The sequence below is a fragment of the Salvelinus alpinus genome, chromosome 3, assembly GCF_045679555.1.
Source record: "Salvelinus alpinus chromosome 3, SLU_Salpinus.1, whole genome shotgun sequence".
Classification (NCBI taxonomy): domain Eukaryota; kingdom Metazoa; phylum Chordata; class Actinopteri; order Salmoniformes; family Salmonidae; genus Salvelinus; species Salvelinus alpinus.
The window spans coordinates 41,224,332-41,240,132 of record NC_092088.1 but is presented as its reverse complement, the minus strand read 5'-3'; the positions used below and the strand labels follow the sequence as shown (position 1 = coordinate 41,240,132).

The 15,801-nt window shown below is 41.7% G+C and overlaps 1 protein-coding gene across 1 annotated transcript in view; it reads left to right on the top strand.

Moving 5' to 3' along the window:
- The first annotated feature begins 1,058 nt into the window (after window positions 1-1,058).
- LOC139570708 (vertebrate ancient opsin-like) overlaps window positions 1,059-15,801 on the top strand; it is a 37,184-nt gene continuing 22,441 nt past the window's right edge. The window contains exons 1-4 of the mRNA XM_071392838.1: window positions 1,059-1,817; window positions 5,141-5,351; window positions 10,461-10,578; window positions 10,791-11,024. Of these exons, the coding sequence (XP_071248939.1) occupies window positions 1,451-1,817; window positions 5,141-5,351; window positions 10,461-10,578; window positions 10,791-11,024 (930 nt within the window). The 5' untranslated portion in view covers window positions 1,059-1,450. The remainder of the gene's footprint in view (window positions 1,818-5,140; window positions 5,352-10,460; window positions 10,579-10,790; window positions 11,025-15,801) is intronic.

Sequence of the window (15,801 nt, the reverse complement as noted above, 5' to 3'; positions counted from 1 at the left end):
TGTGAAGAGAGCACGACAAAACCTATTCCCCCTCAGGAGACTGAAAAGATTTGGCATGGGTCCTCAGATCCTCAAACGGTTTTACAGCTGCACAATCGAGAGCATCCTGACTGGTTGCATCACTGCCTGGTATGGCAATTGCTCGGCCTCCAACCGCAAGGCACTACAGATGGCAGTACGAACGGACCAGTACATCACTGGGGCCAAGCTTCCTGCCATTAAGGACCTCTATACCATGCGGTGTCAGAGGAAGGCCCTAAAAATTGTCAAAGACTCCAGCCGTCTAGTCATAGACTGTTCTCTGTGCTACTGCACGGCAAGCGGTACTTGAGCGCCTAGTCTAGGTCCAAGAGGCTTCTAAACAGCTTCTACCCTCAAGCCATAAGACTCTTGAATACCTAATCAAATGGTTACCCAGACTATTTGCATTGCCCCCCACTCTTTTACACCTCTGATACTCTCAAAAATGTGTTTTGAAGTAAGTGAAAGTGATTTTTAAAAATTAAATATAGCTAGCTCCCACTCTCTCGCTTCTCCTTCATTTTTTAATAAATGTATTTGTTACAAACTGTTCAAATATTGTTTTTCTCTTTGAGCCACCTACTCACCACATTTTATGCACTGCAGTGCTAGCTAGCTGTAGCTTATGATTTCAGTACAATTTTTTAAAATTTTTATTTGCTTAGCATTTAGCCACTCTAGCATGGTGGTGGATAGTGGTGTTTCAAAAACAAAGTAGGCATATTTTCATTGTTTTTTTTTCGCCTTCTCTCCATTAAACAGAGTTTAGGAAATCAAAACCTATGCAGTCTGAATGGAGAATGTTGTAGGTACGAACCGGTCCACGAGGGATATGAGTGTATTGCCGGCTGCATACAATGCATTTGGATGGTAAGATGACACGACTCAATTTCGCCATCTACCGGCCTTTGGGGCTACATTTCCTCCAGGTCAGGAGTGACGCTCGAATTGTTGCGAGCGAGTCGACTACAGGCAACATAAGTCACCTACTAATTCACTTGCTGGTAAGCCTTCTCAAGGCTCAGATTCCGTCCGCACATATTCATTAAGAAAGTGTTTGTTTATTTGCAGCAGTGCTTTTGCGGTTTTTTGTGTACCGTTGCTGTTTTTCTAGATACAGACTCACTCTTTAAACAGCCTTGAATTCTGAATAACTGTGGATTCGTCGCTTTGGTTCAAAATATGTGCTTTCATGTAAAATGCGGATATCAAGATTCTAAGTACAGCCTACTCAAAGAAATGTATCCAGTAATTCTTTCAAACGAATGCTCTTTACGCGCGACTGGGCATGCTGCAGCTTCGAGGAGGAGAGTCCAAATTAAGTTGTGAAAATGAGTAATGGACCACAAGATCTCTGACCCTTTACATAACCCACGAGTGCAATAGGATTTTTACTCTATAGTCAAGTGCAAGTATTTTGACATGGACAATGGATAATATAAGAATTGCAGTAAATGGTGTTTCTTATAACGAGGCAGCCGAGATCTTCAAACCACACGCTGATCCGTTCACTGGTCCAATAACACATCTTGCACCTTGGAATTTCGCAGTTTTGGCTACCCTGATGTTTGTTGTAACATCTCTGTCTCTCTTTGAAAATTTTACTGTTATGTTGGCCACTTACAAGTTCAAACAGCTGAGACAGCCCTTAAATTATATCATAGTTAATTTATCTGTCGCTGATTTCCTTGTGTCACTCACCGGTGGAACAATAAGTTTTCTAACAAATGCCAAAGGGTATTTTTTTCTTGGAAATTGGGCTTGCGTATTGGAGGGTTTTGCTGTCACCTATTTCGGTAAGTTCAGCATGGATCATGGTAATGTTTTTGAATAAGTAACCTGGGATGCTGGTGTAACCGCATAGTTGCTGCAGGTGTCAGTGTTGGAGCTGTTTAGATTCCGAAATGTAGCAAAATAATAGCGTTTGAAAGTCAGACTGATTGATTGTTTGATTAATTTGGTTTCTTAGACAGTTTTTTTAAAGACAGATAATACATAGCAGAAAGGAATTCATCCATCTTTTGTAGTGCATTTGGCAGTTCTTTCAAAGCATTTTGTGGTGCTGAAAAATGGACATAAAACTGATGGCAAAATTACACAGGCAAATAGATATGATCGTCATTTTTTAAATTAAAATAACTGATCTAATTTAGGAAACCAACATGTTTTGCACACGAGGGTGTCGACATTTTTACAAATTAATTAAAAATGAAAAGCTGAAACGCCCTTTATGGCCTAAATAAGTTCAGGAATAAAAATGTGCTTAACAAGTCACAAGTTGCAGGGACTCACTCTGTGTGCAATAATGACGACCTCATTTCTGTACCCCACACATACAGTTATCTGTAAGGTCCCTCGGTCGAGCACTGAATTTCAAACACAGATTCAACCGCAAAAAACAGGGAGGTTTTCCAACGCCTCGCAAAGACCTATTGGTAGACGGTTAAATTAAAAAGCAGACATTGATTATCCCTTTGAGCATGGTGAGGTTATTAATTACATTTTGGATGGTGTATCAATACACCTTGTCGCTACAAAGATACAGGCTACCTTCCTAACTGAGTTGCAGTAGATTTCACCAGGAGGTCAATGGTGACTTTAAAACAGTTACAGAATTTAATGACTGTGATAGGAGAAAACTGAGGACAGATCAACAACATAGTAATTACTCCAAAATACTAACCTAATTGACAGAGTGAAAAGAAGGAAGCCTGTACAGAATAAATATATTCCAAAACATGCATCCTGTTAGCAACAAGGCAATAAAGTAATACCGCAAAAAATGTGGCAAAGCAATTGAACTTGTTCTGAAAACAAAATGTTTGGGGCAAATGCAATACAACACATTACTGAGTACCACTCCATATTTTCAAGCATAGTGGTGGCTGCATCATGTTATGAGTATCTTGTCATTGTTTAAGCACTGGGGAGTTCTTTAGGATAAAATATAAACTGAATGGAGCTAAGCACAGCCAAAATCCTAGAGGAAAACCTGGTTCAGTCTGCTTTCCTCCAGACATTGGGAGATTAATTCACCTTTCAGCAGGAAAATATCCTAAAACAAAAATCTACACTAGAGTTGCCTACCAAAAAGACAGTGAATGTTCCTGAGTGGCCGAGTTACAGTTTTGACTTAAACCTACTTAAAAATCTATGGCAAGACCTGGAAATGGTTGTCTAGCAATGATCAACAACCAATTTGACAGAGCTTGAAGGATTTTGGAAAGAATAATGGGCACATGTAGCACAATCCCGCTTTGACAGAGTATTTTTGTTTTTGTTTCACAATTTAATCCATTTTAATCCCACTAACACTACAAAATGTGGAAGAAGTCAAGTAGTGTGAATACTTTCTGAAGGCACTGTACATACTCTTAGACAAAAAGGTCTACCTAGAACAAAGTGTTCTTCCGCTGTCCCTGTAGTAAAACCAAACCCTTTTTGGTTCCAGGTAGAACCTTTTCACATTACAATCAGAACCATTACAATAGAACTCAGGTGCTGATTTCCAGGCCGGTAGTAGAGCCGCTACAACAATGTCCATCCAGAACAACGAGACAGTATTTCTAGTTAAGGGGTTTTTAATGGGCAGAAAGGATCCACACAGACACACACACACGCCACTCTTGAAACTGACAGATTCTGGTTCTGTAAGGGAGATAATATAAATGTAGGGATATTTTCCTTCTGCAGGGCTAGTTTCTATCTGCCTACTAAACAGGCTAGTGGACCAGTACATCAACAACAGCAATACAGGAATGTCTACATAATGTAATGAAACAGGCAGGGAGCAGGTCTCGAACCCTCGACCTTCAAGCCCGAAGTCCAGCGCGCTATCGACTGTGCCGCAAAAGCATGCTCGAGCGGCAGAGTCGATATCCGCGCTTATAAACCCAGGGTCCTTACAATAATATAAACACCAGAGCATGAGCGATTTACATATACAAAGGAAATAGCCTATCACCTCAAATGACAAATGCTAACAAATGGCTAAAGCTACTATGCATGCTAACATACACTACTAATGCATTCTTTGTGTAAATGCTAGCAGCAGCGCGAGCTAACCAACAAGCTCAACATGCATGTAAAAATACAACAACAGACAATACTTAGCAAATAAACCAACGGGACATAGATCTTAAAACACGTATGTTTTAGATGCACGCACAGTAAAATGTCACACACCAAGGATATTGTACACAAGAGGAAAAGGGTAGCAGGGGGGTAAAAGTGGAGCTCGTCAGAATGGAAAGCAATGTTATCTGATTTCTGCCCTGCCAGCGTAGATGAATGAACCTGAAGTCTCGGGAATAGATGCTGCTGATTGGCTAATATAAGAACGTCTGGTGTGACCTTGGCCAATAAAAACACTAAATGTGGTTTATGGTCTGAAAAATAGGAGACTAAAACACCGTTTCCACTGGGATTTAAAATTAGGGCCAAATTTGAGCTAGTCCACCAAGGCCAGTCCAGCATAGGTTCACTTCAAAGTGCCATTGGAAACGGGGCTTCAGCTGCCTGACTAAACTAACCAGAAGGGAGTGCCAGAAAGCTGGCAGTTTTTACAATCGTTCTAGGTAGCCATTTTAGGTAGAGTGAAGTGTAGAATGGTAGTGTTTAGCACATTTTATGAAACGGGTTGTTTCGATCATTGATGCTGATTGGACGAGCAGCATTCCAACCCGTGCTGTATTCACCAACAGGCACACCTATGCCTGCTAACAGGTCCATCTGAATTATTTCTCACCCTCCATAATATAATCATATTCAGGTTGCTGTCCTAATCATCTATTGTATTTATCTGAATTTACACACTATTTCCCCTTGCTTTTAGCCTTGCATTTAGTTTGGTAAAGCGGGGTTAATATAAGCGTGACTGAGTTAGCTGAAGTTGTCTAGCTAGCTAGCTAGCGACAACAACTTTAGTCAGCCGGCATAGCAACCATTTTTGTTAACGGACTATATATTCTGGTGGAAGAATTAAATTGTATGAATTTACATATCAAGATAATGTTTTAAATGAAAATATGTAATGAATTGTTATTTTAATGAATATAGTCACAGCCAAATGGGTAGATGTTTCTTCTGGGCCCTACAGACTGTCTCTGCCTCCTCTTAGGGATTGTGGCTCTGTGGTCCCTGGCAGTCCTGTCCTTCGAGCGTTTCTTTGTGATCTGCCGGCCTCTGGGGAATGTTCGTCTTAGGGGGAAGCATGCGGCAATGGGCCTGCTGTTTGTCTGGACCTTCTCCTTCATCTGGACTATCCCTCCTGTGTTCGGCTGGTGCAGCTACACCGTCAGCAAGATCGGCACCACCTGCGAGCCAAACTGGTGAGAGGCAACTGAGAGAGAGCAGAGAGCACACGTAAACATAGATGTACAGCAACCTCGACCTCCTGTTTGTATCATAAACGCACGCAGGCACAAACGGGTCATTTTTGAATTGCAGTGGCATTTGGGCATGGCATTTTGTATTTATTTAAATGCATTTGGGTAAGTCTGCCCATTCTTAATCAACTAATATGGCAGCTTAATGACTTTAAATAATTGTTACTATTATGATAACATTGTAACTTACCAACAGTAGCGGTAGGAACACCAATGACACATTTTAGGTCATTTTGGATTTTCTTAAATGGAGGTCATCAATCCATAAAAAGTAATTGACAAACGTATTATCATAATCATTTTGCTCACACTGTAATTTCCCTTCATTTAAATCAAGTAACACCAATACCATTTTTTTAATTTATACCTCAAATTCATGACATACTAAAAGGGTGTGATTATCAAATTATTTCCTTTTAATATAGACCCCTCCCCGATAAGAGTTTGCCACTGGAGAAAATGCTCACCAAGATCTGTGTATTTCTTTGTAAGAAGTGATTTTCAAGGCGGAAACATCAATGACGTCAAATGAAGGGATACACATTGTTGTTTTGTATGGTGTTTATTCTATACAAGAGCAAGGTAATGTTGATCAGAAAGTCTCTACTTCAGGATCACTCGGTAGCATGCATACAGCTCCATTCAGTGCATATGAAGTAATGCCAAACTTGGCTCAATAGTACTATATAGTATCACACTCAGCTACACATAACAGCAGCGCCATCTACTGGCTTGGTGACATCTCGTAACAATTACATTTGTTAGATTTTTATTTTATTTGAATATCCTTCTTTGTTTTTATTGCAATATCCAGTGGTTCCAAAACTTTTTACTGTCCCGTACCCCTTCAAACATGCAACCTCCAGCTGCGTACCCCCTCTAGCACCAGGGTCAGCGCGCTCTCAAATGTTGTTTTTTGCCATCATTGAAAGCCTGCCACACACACACAATACATAAGAATGAGTGTGAGTTTGTCACAACCCGGCTCCTGGGAAGTGTATTTAGTTTTCATGCTAGTGAGGGCTGAGAATCCACTCTCACATAGGTACGTGGTTGCAAAGGGCATCAGTGTCTTAACAGCGCGATTTGCCAAGGCAGGATTCTCTGAGCGCAGCCCAATCCAGAAATCTGGCAGTGGCTTCTGATTAAATTACATTTTCACAGAACCACTTGTTGCAATTTCGATGAGGCTCCCTTGTTCAGATATTGGTAAGTGGACGACGCAGGGCATGAAAGGGATAACGAATCCAGTTGTTTGTGTCATCCATTTTGGGAAAGTACCTGCGTAATTGCACACCCAACTCACTCAGGTGCTTTGCTATATCACGTTTAACATTGTCCGTAAGCTTGAGTTAAAAAATCATACAATGATGGAAAGATCTGTGTGTTGTCCTTGTTAATGTAGAAAGAAAAGAGCTCCAACTTCTTAATACATTGAATATAGTTGCGGAGAGTCCCTGTAATCCTAGATGCAGATCATTCAGGTGAGAAAAAACATCACCCAGACCAGTCGTGTGAGAAACTCTTCAACATGCAAGCGGTCAGACAAGTGAAAATGATGGTCAGTAAAGAAAACTTTAAGCTCATCTCTCAATTTAAAAAAACATGTGTCAAACTTTGCCTCTTGATACTGTATGTTGTAAAAGCGTTACATGGTCGCTGCCCATATCATTGCATAGTGCAGAAAATACACGAGAGTACAGGGGCCTTGTTTTAACAAAGTTAACCATTTTCACTGTAGTGTCCGAAACGTCTTTCAAGCTCTCGGGCATTCCCTTGGCAGCAAGAGCCTCTCGGTGGATGCTGCAGTGTCCTCCAGTGGCGTCGGGAGCAACTGCTTGCATGCGCGCTACCACTCCACTATGTCTCCCTGCCATGGCTTTTGCACCACCAGTACAGATACCAACATGAGCTGCAGCTACGTTTGGCTGCATAGTGGAATTCCCGCGAGAGAGTAACGGTTAATGTGAATAGATGTTCATTATTTCACTAGGCTACCTGTATTTGACATTGTGTTGTTATTTCGCTGAACACTAGATGGTTTAATTTTATTTTTGGCAGTGAAATGAGGCCAGCCAGGCGAGAGAGAAACCTCACCCGAATGTATAGCCCCATTGGAAAATATAAATGGACTGTTTGAAAATGTGAAGAGAATTAAAAAAACAATAATAATAATATATATTTTTTTTAAAATGTGAATCACATTTTTATTTGGCGTACCCCCATTGCGCGTGTACCCCAGTTTGGGAATACCTGCTCTATACAATATATTACATACTTATTACGTATATTAGTACTTTACAAAATGCCTTCAGGTAAAGTTTTGCAGTATGAAGGAGTTGCAATACTGTGTAAAATAAAACATGAATGACAAACATTGTCATTTTAAAGTGGTATCCAATTGTTAGTAGTTACTGTCTTGTCTCATCGCTACAACTCCCGCATGGACTCGGGAGAGGCGAAGGTTGAGAGCCATGCGTTCTCCAAAACACAAACCAACCAAGCCGCACAGCGCGCATCCAACCCGGAAGCCAGCCGCACCAATGTATCGGAGGAAACACCATACACCTAGCGACCTGGTTAGCGTGCACTGCGCCCGGCCCGCCTTAGGAGTCACTAGTGCGCGATGAGACAAGGATATCCCGTCCAAACCCTCCCTAACCCGAACGACGCTGGGCCAATTGTGCGCCGTCCCATGGGCCTCCTGGGCTCAAACCTAGTCTCTGGTGGCACAGCTAACACTGTGATGCAGTGCCTTAGACCACTGCGCCACCCGGGAGGCCCATTTTAAAGTGTTTTTCATGGTTGCAAAGCCAAGAGATGCAAATGCCACCACAATTCAAGAATGACTGTAATCCTCGCAAGGTGAGCTATTGAAAGGTATTGAAAACAGGGGTGTCAATACTTTTGATCCCTACCTTTTTGAGAATTAAATCTATTTTTCATTGCAATTGTATTAGTATAAAATAACATACTTTTCAAATGTTTTGGAGCATACAATAAAGCTCAATATTTAAAATGTTTTATTTAATTTATTCATTTTCTCTTATATTTTTCAAGGTTTTGGACTCCACTGTATAGCATTTTGCAAATTAAAAGATTGTCTCTCTGAAATGAAACCATCAAGTGATATATTTTAAACAAACATGTCTGTCATCGACAACCCAATGCCCCGATTAGACAGTGAAAAAACAGACCAATCTCTTTTCATAATTTCTTTAAATAATAAAAGCTAATTTACCAACATTTCTGAAAGTGGATATATAGCATTTTGGAATTAAACTCTTCATATAACTACTAGCTAGAGGTTAAGACTAAGCCTTGTGTATGTAACTTAGTTGATGGCACCTTGCGAAATTATCTCACCTTTACAATGGAAAAACACTTTCAAGTCAAGGAGCCAGGCTAATTTGGCCCTACGGGGTACCCTCCTTCTAGAGATCATGGTAATGATGTTAAGCATTGCTAATCAAAGGGAGGCAGGTAGGGGGGCTGATGAGCACTGCCTCTGGTCCATTGAGAGAGCCATCGCCAAGGAAGTGAAATACAGTCAACAATGAAATTATAAGCCACATTCAAGGATATACATAATATATCTGTGTCCTAACTTGTCCCTCTGTGAATACACAGCTTGTGTTCTGTCAGAAAACATTTGGGTCATGTTGACTTCCCAGTAGGGACTGAGGAAACACAGATGTAGGGGTCCACATGCATCCACATAATGCATTTTCAATGCCTCATTTATTTATTCAACCCAAGTAGCATTAGAATGCACACTATTCACATGATTCAGAATATTCAAAAGAGGTAAACTTTTCAATTCTAGGCATTGTGAATGTTATGAAAAATGATGCTGATTATCATATAGTATGTTATGTTGACCCGTGATTGCTGTCAGTGTTCCACCTTACAACGCAGTATTGCATTGACTTCCATTCAAATCCTTAAAACCTATGGGCTGTGACAGGCCGATAAGGCATGCGTTAGGCTGGGAATCTAAATCAGTAGGGCGCCTGGGGGACCGTGGGTGGGGACATTTTAGTTAGGTGCACCTCCCTAAACTCAACTTCTGATTTAGAGTCTGTCTCTGGTTCTGTGTGAATGAATCCCCAGCTTGCCGCCTTTGATAGCGGTAACAGGTATTTATAATGGAAATTTTTGTCCCATAGATTTGCTTCAGCTGTAGAATTCCCACTTTAATTTCATCTCAAATGAGGTACAAAACAGAATAAGCCTATCTGAACGGCCCAATACGACCCTCCACCTCTGTCAACATTATGTCACACACCTTTATGGTGTCCTTAAAGGCCGAATCTAAGGTTGAAACAATAATAACGGGACACCCCGCCTATGTTTTGGTAAAAGGCTGAGGCATTGGCCTGGATAAATGTAGCCACTCTCAGATTAATACACAGAGCTATGGATGCAAGGACTGACCATCCATGATATCAAAATGATTGTTTTAACCATGTTTTGAGGCCATACAGTGTTTGTTTACAATTACAATGTTTACAAACATTGGAGAAAAACAAGCTTATATTCTGGGTTCTCATGGGGTGTGACAGTTGAACTAAGCTCATGAGGCATTTATAAGTTAATAATGGGTACACACTGAGTGTACAAAACATTAAGGACTCTTTCCATGACATAGACTGACCAGGTGCATCCAGGTGAAAGCTATGATCCCTTATTGATGTCAGGAAGGTGTCCTTAATGTTTTGTACACTCAGTTCAAAAATGGATGCAGCAACTACAGATTGCCCCTTTTTAAAGTTGCAGTTAACTTGAAAAAAAAGGTTTTGTTTGTTTTTTGACATTCCTGGGGTGTTTTTACAAACCGTTTTTAAATTTATTGTCTGGCTCCAAAAATGCTAGTCAGGAGATGCTGGACATTGCTATATAACCAGCATATATATTTTAAAAACAGTTTGAAAATCAGCTTGAGCTTTATAAGAGTGAACTATCACTTTAAATACAGACTCAGCCATAAGACCAGGCCATGTAGCAAATGTTGGAAATGTCATTCAACTGTTTATGTTCTACTTTCCTCAGGTACTCCAACAACATTTCAAATCACACCTACATCATCACCTTCTTTGTGACCTGCTTCATAATGCCCCTGGGGGTGATCATCTACTGCTATGGGAAGCTCCTACAGAAGCTGAGAAAGGTCCGTTCCCATTTATAAAATACTGGAACTATTGGGAGTGGATGCAACTGAACCAAAGTAGTAATTGGCCAATCCTTGGCTTGTAATGTCTAGTCTTTACGTCCTGGTGTATTCAAGCCTTTCAGTTAAGTTCTTAGAAGTCTTTAAATAAACTCACACGGCAGACTTTCTTGCTCAATAACCGAAGGTGTTTGTTTTCACGTAACCCTCAGGTGTCCCATGGCAGGCTGGGTAACGCCAAGAAACCGGAGCGTCAGGTGACACGCATGGTGGTGGTGATGATCGTGGCTTTCATGGTGGGCTGGACGCCCTACGCAGCCTTCTCCATCATTGTCACAGCCTGTCCCACCATCTACCTGGACCCCAGACTGGCTGCTGCACCCGCTTTCTTCTCCAAGACGGCTGCAGTCTACAACCCAGTCATCTACGTCTTCATGAACAAACAGGTATCTCACTCTTTTCCTCCTGAACGCATTGCTACTGATGATATTCTCTGGCTAATTAATTTCACTGGAAGCTAACAGATTATGGATAGGCTATATTACTGTTATTATTGTTGTCCAATGGTTTAGACACTGTTCCCAGGACATTCCCAGGTGTCCTGGGAATAAGGCCAGGATACAATCAAATCAGCAGTAACACGTGTTAGCCGACAAACACATCGTTTGTCATTGCTTTTGTTTTGCCAGTGTCGGAGGTGTAACTGTGTTAGAGTTGTCAAATCCACAAGCGGTTCCTGGCGTTACCTATCGTGGACATGCCGTTGGATGCACTTAATTGCAGCCACGTTACAATGGAGCCACGTTACAAGTTCGAATCCTGGAATGTGTGATGTAATCTACACCTTGATTAGGCTGATATAAATCCCTATTATTTTGTTCATTGAAATTACATTTGAGTTTCATTATTTCGATATAGCCTACACTTTCTTGTCTGGAAGTTCTAACACGGGTCAGATTTAAGGACGGGTGTGGTTTCATTACAACGATCACAAGAACAGCCGCTTACCGATTGGACAGCTCTAACGCAATTACACTGCTGACGCCGCCCAAACAAAAGCGATGATAAGCTATGCGTTTGTCGGCGAAGACGAAATACAATTTGGTGTTCAGCAGGAAGAAATGCCCACCAGTTCTCTGACAAGTTGTGGGAAGTCTCACTCAACTGACACATAGCTGAGAGGCATCACGAAATCACATTTTATTTGTCACATCCGCCGACTACAACAGGTGTAGACTTTAACGTCAAATGCTTGCTTATGAGCCCTTCCCAATGATGCAGAGTTAAACAAAGGGGTACTGGATATTTGAGGTAGAAATGTACATAAAGGCAAGGTAAAGTGAGTAGGCATTAGGATAGATAATAATAAGAGTAAAATAAAGAACAGAGTAGCAGCAGCATATGATGAGTGAAAGTGTGTCTGTGTAGCATCGGTATGCATGTAGGTGTTGTGTGTGTATGTAGTAGTTTTGAGGCTACATGTGAATGTGTGTGGGTTTGTGTGAGAGTGTAAGTGTAGTGTGTATGTGTGTGTGTGAGTGAATGTGTATACAGTGAGGGAAAAAAGTATTTGATCCCCTGCTGATTTTGTACATTTGCCCACTGACAAAGAAATTATCAGTCTATAATTTTAATGGTAGGTTTATTTGAACAGTGAGAGACAGAATAACAACAAAAATATCCAGAAAAATGCATGTCAAAAATGTTATAAATTGATTTGCATTTTAATGAGGGAAATAAGTATTTGACCCCTTCTCAATCAAAAAGATTTCTGGCTCCCAGGTGTCTTTCATACAGGTAACGAACGGAGATTAGGAGCACACTCTTAAAGGGAGTGCTCCTAATCTCAGTTTCTTACCTGTATAAAAGATACCTGTCCACAGAAGCAATCAATCAATCAGATTCCAAACTCTCCACCATGGCCAAGACCAAAGAGCTCTCCAAGGATGTCAGGGACAAGATTGTAGACCTACACAAGGCTGGAATGGGCTACAAGACCATTGCCAAGCAGCTTGGTGAGAAGGTGACAACAGTTTCTGTGATTATTCGCAAATGGAAGAAACACAAAAGAACTGTCAATCTCCCTCAGCCTGGGGCTCCATGCAAGATCTCACCTCGTGGAGTTGCAATGATCATGAGAACGGTGAGGAATCAGCCCAGAACTACACAGGAGGATCTTGTCAATGATCTCAAGGCAGCTGGGACCATAGTCACCAAGAAAACAATTGGTAACACACTATGCCGTGAAGGACTGAAATCCTGCAGCGCCCGCAAGGTCCCCCTGCTCAAGAAAGCACATATACATGCCCGTCTGAAGTTTGCCAATGAACATCTGAATGATTCAGAGGACAACTGGGTGAACGTGTTGTGGTCAGATGAGACCAAAATGGAGTTCTTTGGCATCAACCCAACTTGCCGTGTTTGGAGGAGGAGGAATGCTGCCTATGACCCCAAGAAACCATCCCCACCGTCAAACATGGAGGTGGAAACATTATGCTTTGGGGGTGTTTTTCTGCTAAAGGGACAGGACAACTTCACCGCATCAAAGGGACGATGGACGGGGCCATGTACCGTCAAATCTTGGGTGAAAACCTCCTTCCCTCAGCCAGGGTATTGAAAATGGGTCGTGGATGGGTATTCCAGCATGACAATGACCCAAAACACACGGCCAAGGCAACAAAGGAGTGGCTCAAGAAGAAGCACATTAAGGTCCTGGAGTGGCCTAGCCAGTCTCCAGACCTTAATCCCATAGAAAATCTGTGGAGGGAGCTGAAGGTTCGAGTTGCCAAACGTCAGCCTCGAAACCTTAATGACTTGAAGAAGATCTGCAAAGAGGAGTGGGACAAAATCCCTGCTGAGATGTGTGCAAACCTGGTGGCCAACTACAAGAAACATCTGACCTCTGTGATTGCCAACAAGGGTTTTGCCACCAAGTACTAAGTCATGTTTGCAGAGGGGTCAAATACTTATTTCCCTCATTAAAATGCAAATCAATTCATAACATTTTTGACATGCGTTTTTCTGGATTTTTTTGTTGATATTCTGTCTCTCACTGTTCAAATAAACCTACCATTAAAATTATAGACTGATCATTTCTTTGTCAGTGGGCAAACGTACAAAATCAGCAGGGGATCAAATACTTTTTTCCCTCACTGTATATATATTGTAAATATAGTCTTGTAAGGGTGCATATAGTCAGTGCAAGATAGTGTCAATGCAGATAGCTAATTAAATGGTTACCCAGACTATTTAGCAGTCTTATGGCTTGGGGGGAGAAGTTGTTCCAGAGCCTGTTGGTCCGAGAGCCGATGCTTTGGTACCATTTGCTGGACGGTAGCAGAGTGAATAGTCTATGGCTTCGGTGGCTGAAGTTTTTGGTAATTTTTCAGGCCTTCTTCATCTGACACCGCCTGATATAGAGGTCCTCGATGGCTGGGAGCTCAGCCTCAGTGATGTACTTGGCCGTCCACACCAACCTCTGTAGCGTTTTGTGGTCAAGGGCGGTGCAATTACCATACCAAGCGGTGATGCAGCCAGTCAAGATGCGCTAGATGGTGCAGCGGTATAACTTTTTGAGGATCCGAGGGCCCATGCCAAATCTTTTCAGCCTCCTGAGGGGGATGAGGCACTGTCATTCCCTCTTCACGACTGTGCGGGTGGGTGGACCATGTTAAGTCCTTAGGGATGTGGACGCCAAGGAACTTTTAGCTCTCGACCCACTCCACTACAGCCCCGTCGATTTGGATGGGGGCGTGCTCTTCTCCCTTTTTCCTGTAGTCCACGATCAGTTCCTTGGTCCTTGGCACCACACTGCCAGGTCTCTGACCTCCTCCCTGTAGGCTGTCTCATCACTGTCTGTGATCAGGCCTACTACCGTTGTGTCTTCAGCACACTTGATGATGGTTTTGGAGTTGTGTGTGGCCACGCAGTCGTGGGTGAACAGGGAGTACAGGAGGGGACTAAGCACACATCTCTGAGGGGCCCCATGTTGAGGGTCAGCGTGGCGGAGGTGTTGTTGCCTACCCTCACCACCTGGGGCCAGCCCATCAGGAAGACCAGGATCCAGTTGCAGAGGTATGTGTTCAGTCCCAGGAATCTGAGCTTGTTGATGAGCTTGGAGGGGACTATGCCTGTCCTTATATATTGTATGGTGTATGAATAAATGGCTGCTTTAAAATTTCATTAGCTCCTCGATACGCAGGCAAGTACCAGTTCGTTTTGTAATTATAAAAAGGTATCCTGCACATTGATTGTGGGAAATGCGCTCTACAAATTAATGAATTATTATCACAGCGGTTCTTGATTTCTCTGGCTCATCTGCTCATTGAAAGGGAGATATAAATTTAGTATTACACCGGGGATTATTGTCAAGGCAAGTCAAGTCAGTAAAACAGACGTGAGTGAAGAAAACTGTGATTATGTCTGTAGCTTAGAAGTGTTCAATCAAATACTTTACTCATCAATTCTAATTGACTCCAGACAAAATCTCAGGGCTTTAATCAATCAAAACCACATACAGTTTGAGTGATATGTTTAAAACAACGTTAACATGCTGTTTATTTTGGTTTCACACTGTAAGCGTTGGTTTGTCAACCATGAACATTAGTATTTTCTTTTAGCAAAATAATCATGATTGAGTTATTCTGCAGATGTGAACATGGCCCTCGGTGAAAGATAGGACTGGCAAAAACCTCTTGATAGCTGTTAACTCAATGAATGAGAGAGAGAATGTGAAACGTAAGATTTCTGCCAAACTAGAGGAAGTAATCAAGGTCAATTTACCCAGCTACAGACAGTCACGGAAGATCAGAGCCTACTTTTGAAGTTTGAAAATTATCTAGAAAAATATACCAGAGATGAATAATCACCTTAAAGGTCATTGAGCCAGCCTTGAAGAAACACTGAAAGCAGAGGTAAACATGCAACAGATAAAAGTATTATTACAGTTGGTCACTAAACTGTGTGATGAGGATAATAACAAATTCACTTTCGGTGCATGCTAACGTATTTTTTTTGCAGGCAGCCAAAGTTGCCAAGAGTAGCTAAGAATGGGAAACCAGATGCTTTTAGTGAAAATATCATTTCAAATAACACTCACAGATAAAATAAAAAAAACACTCACAGAAAGGAATGAGCAATTCAAAAAAATACCAATTCCAAGGTCTATGCACTTTCTTACTTGGCTTTTGCAAACAAGGCTATCAGTCGAACTAACCCTGGTAT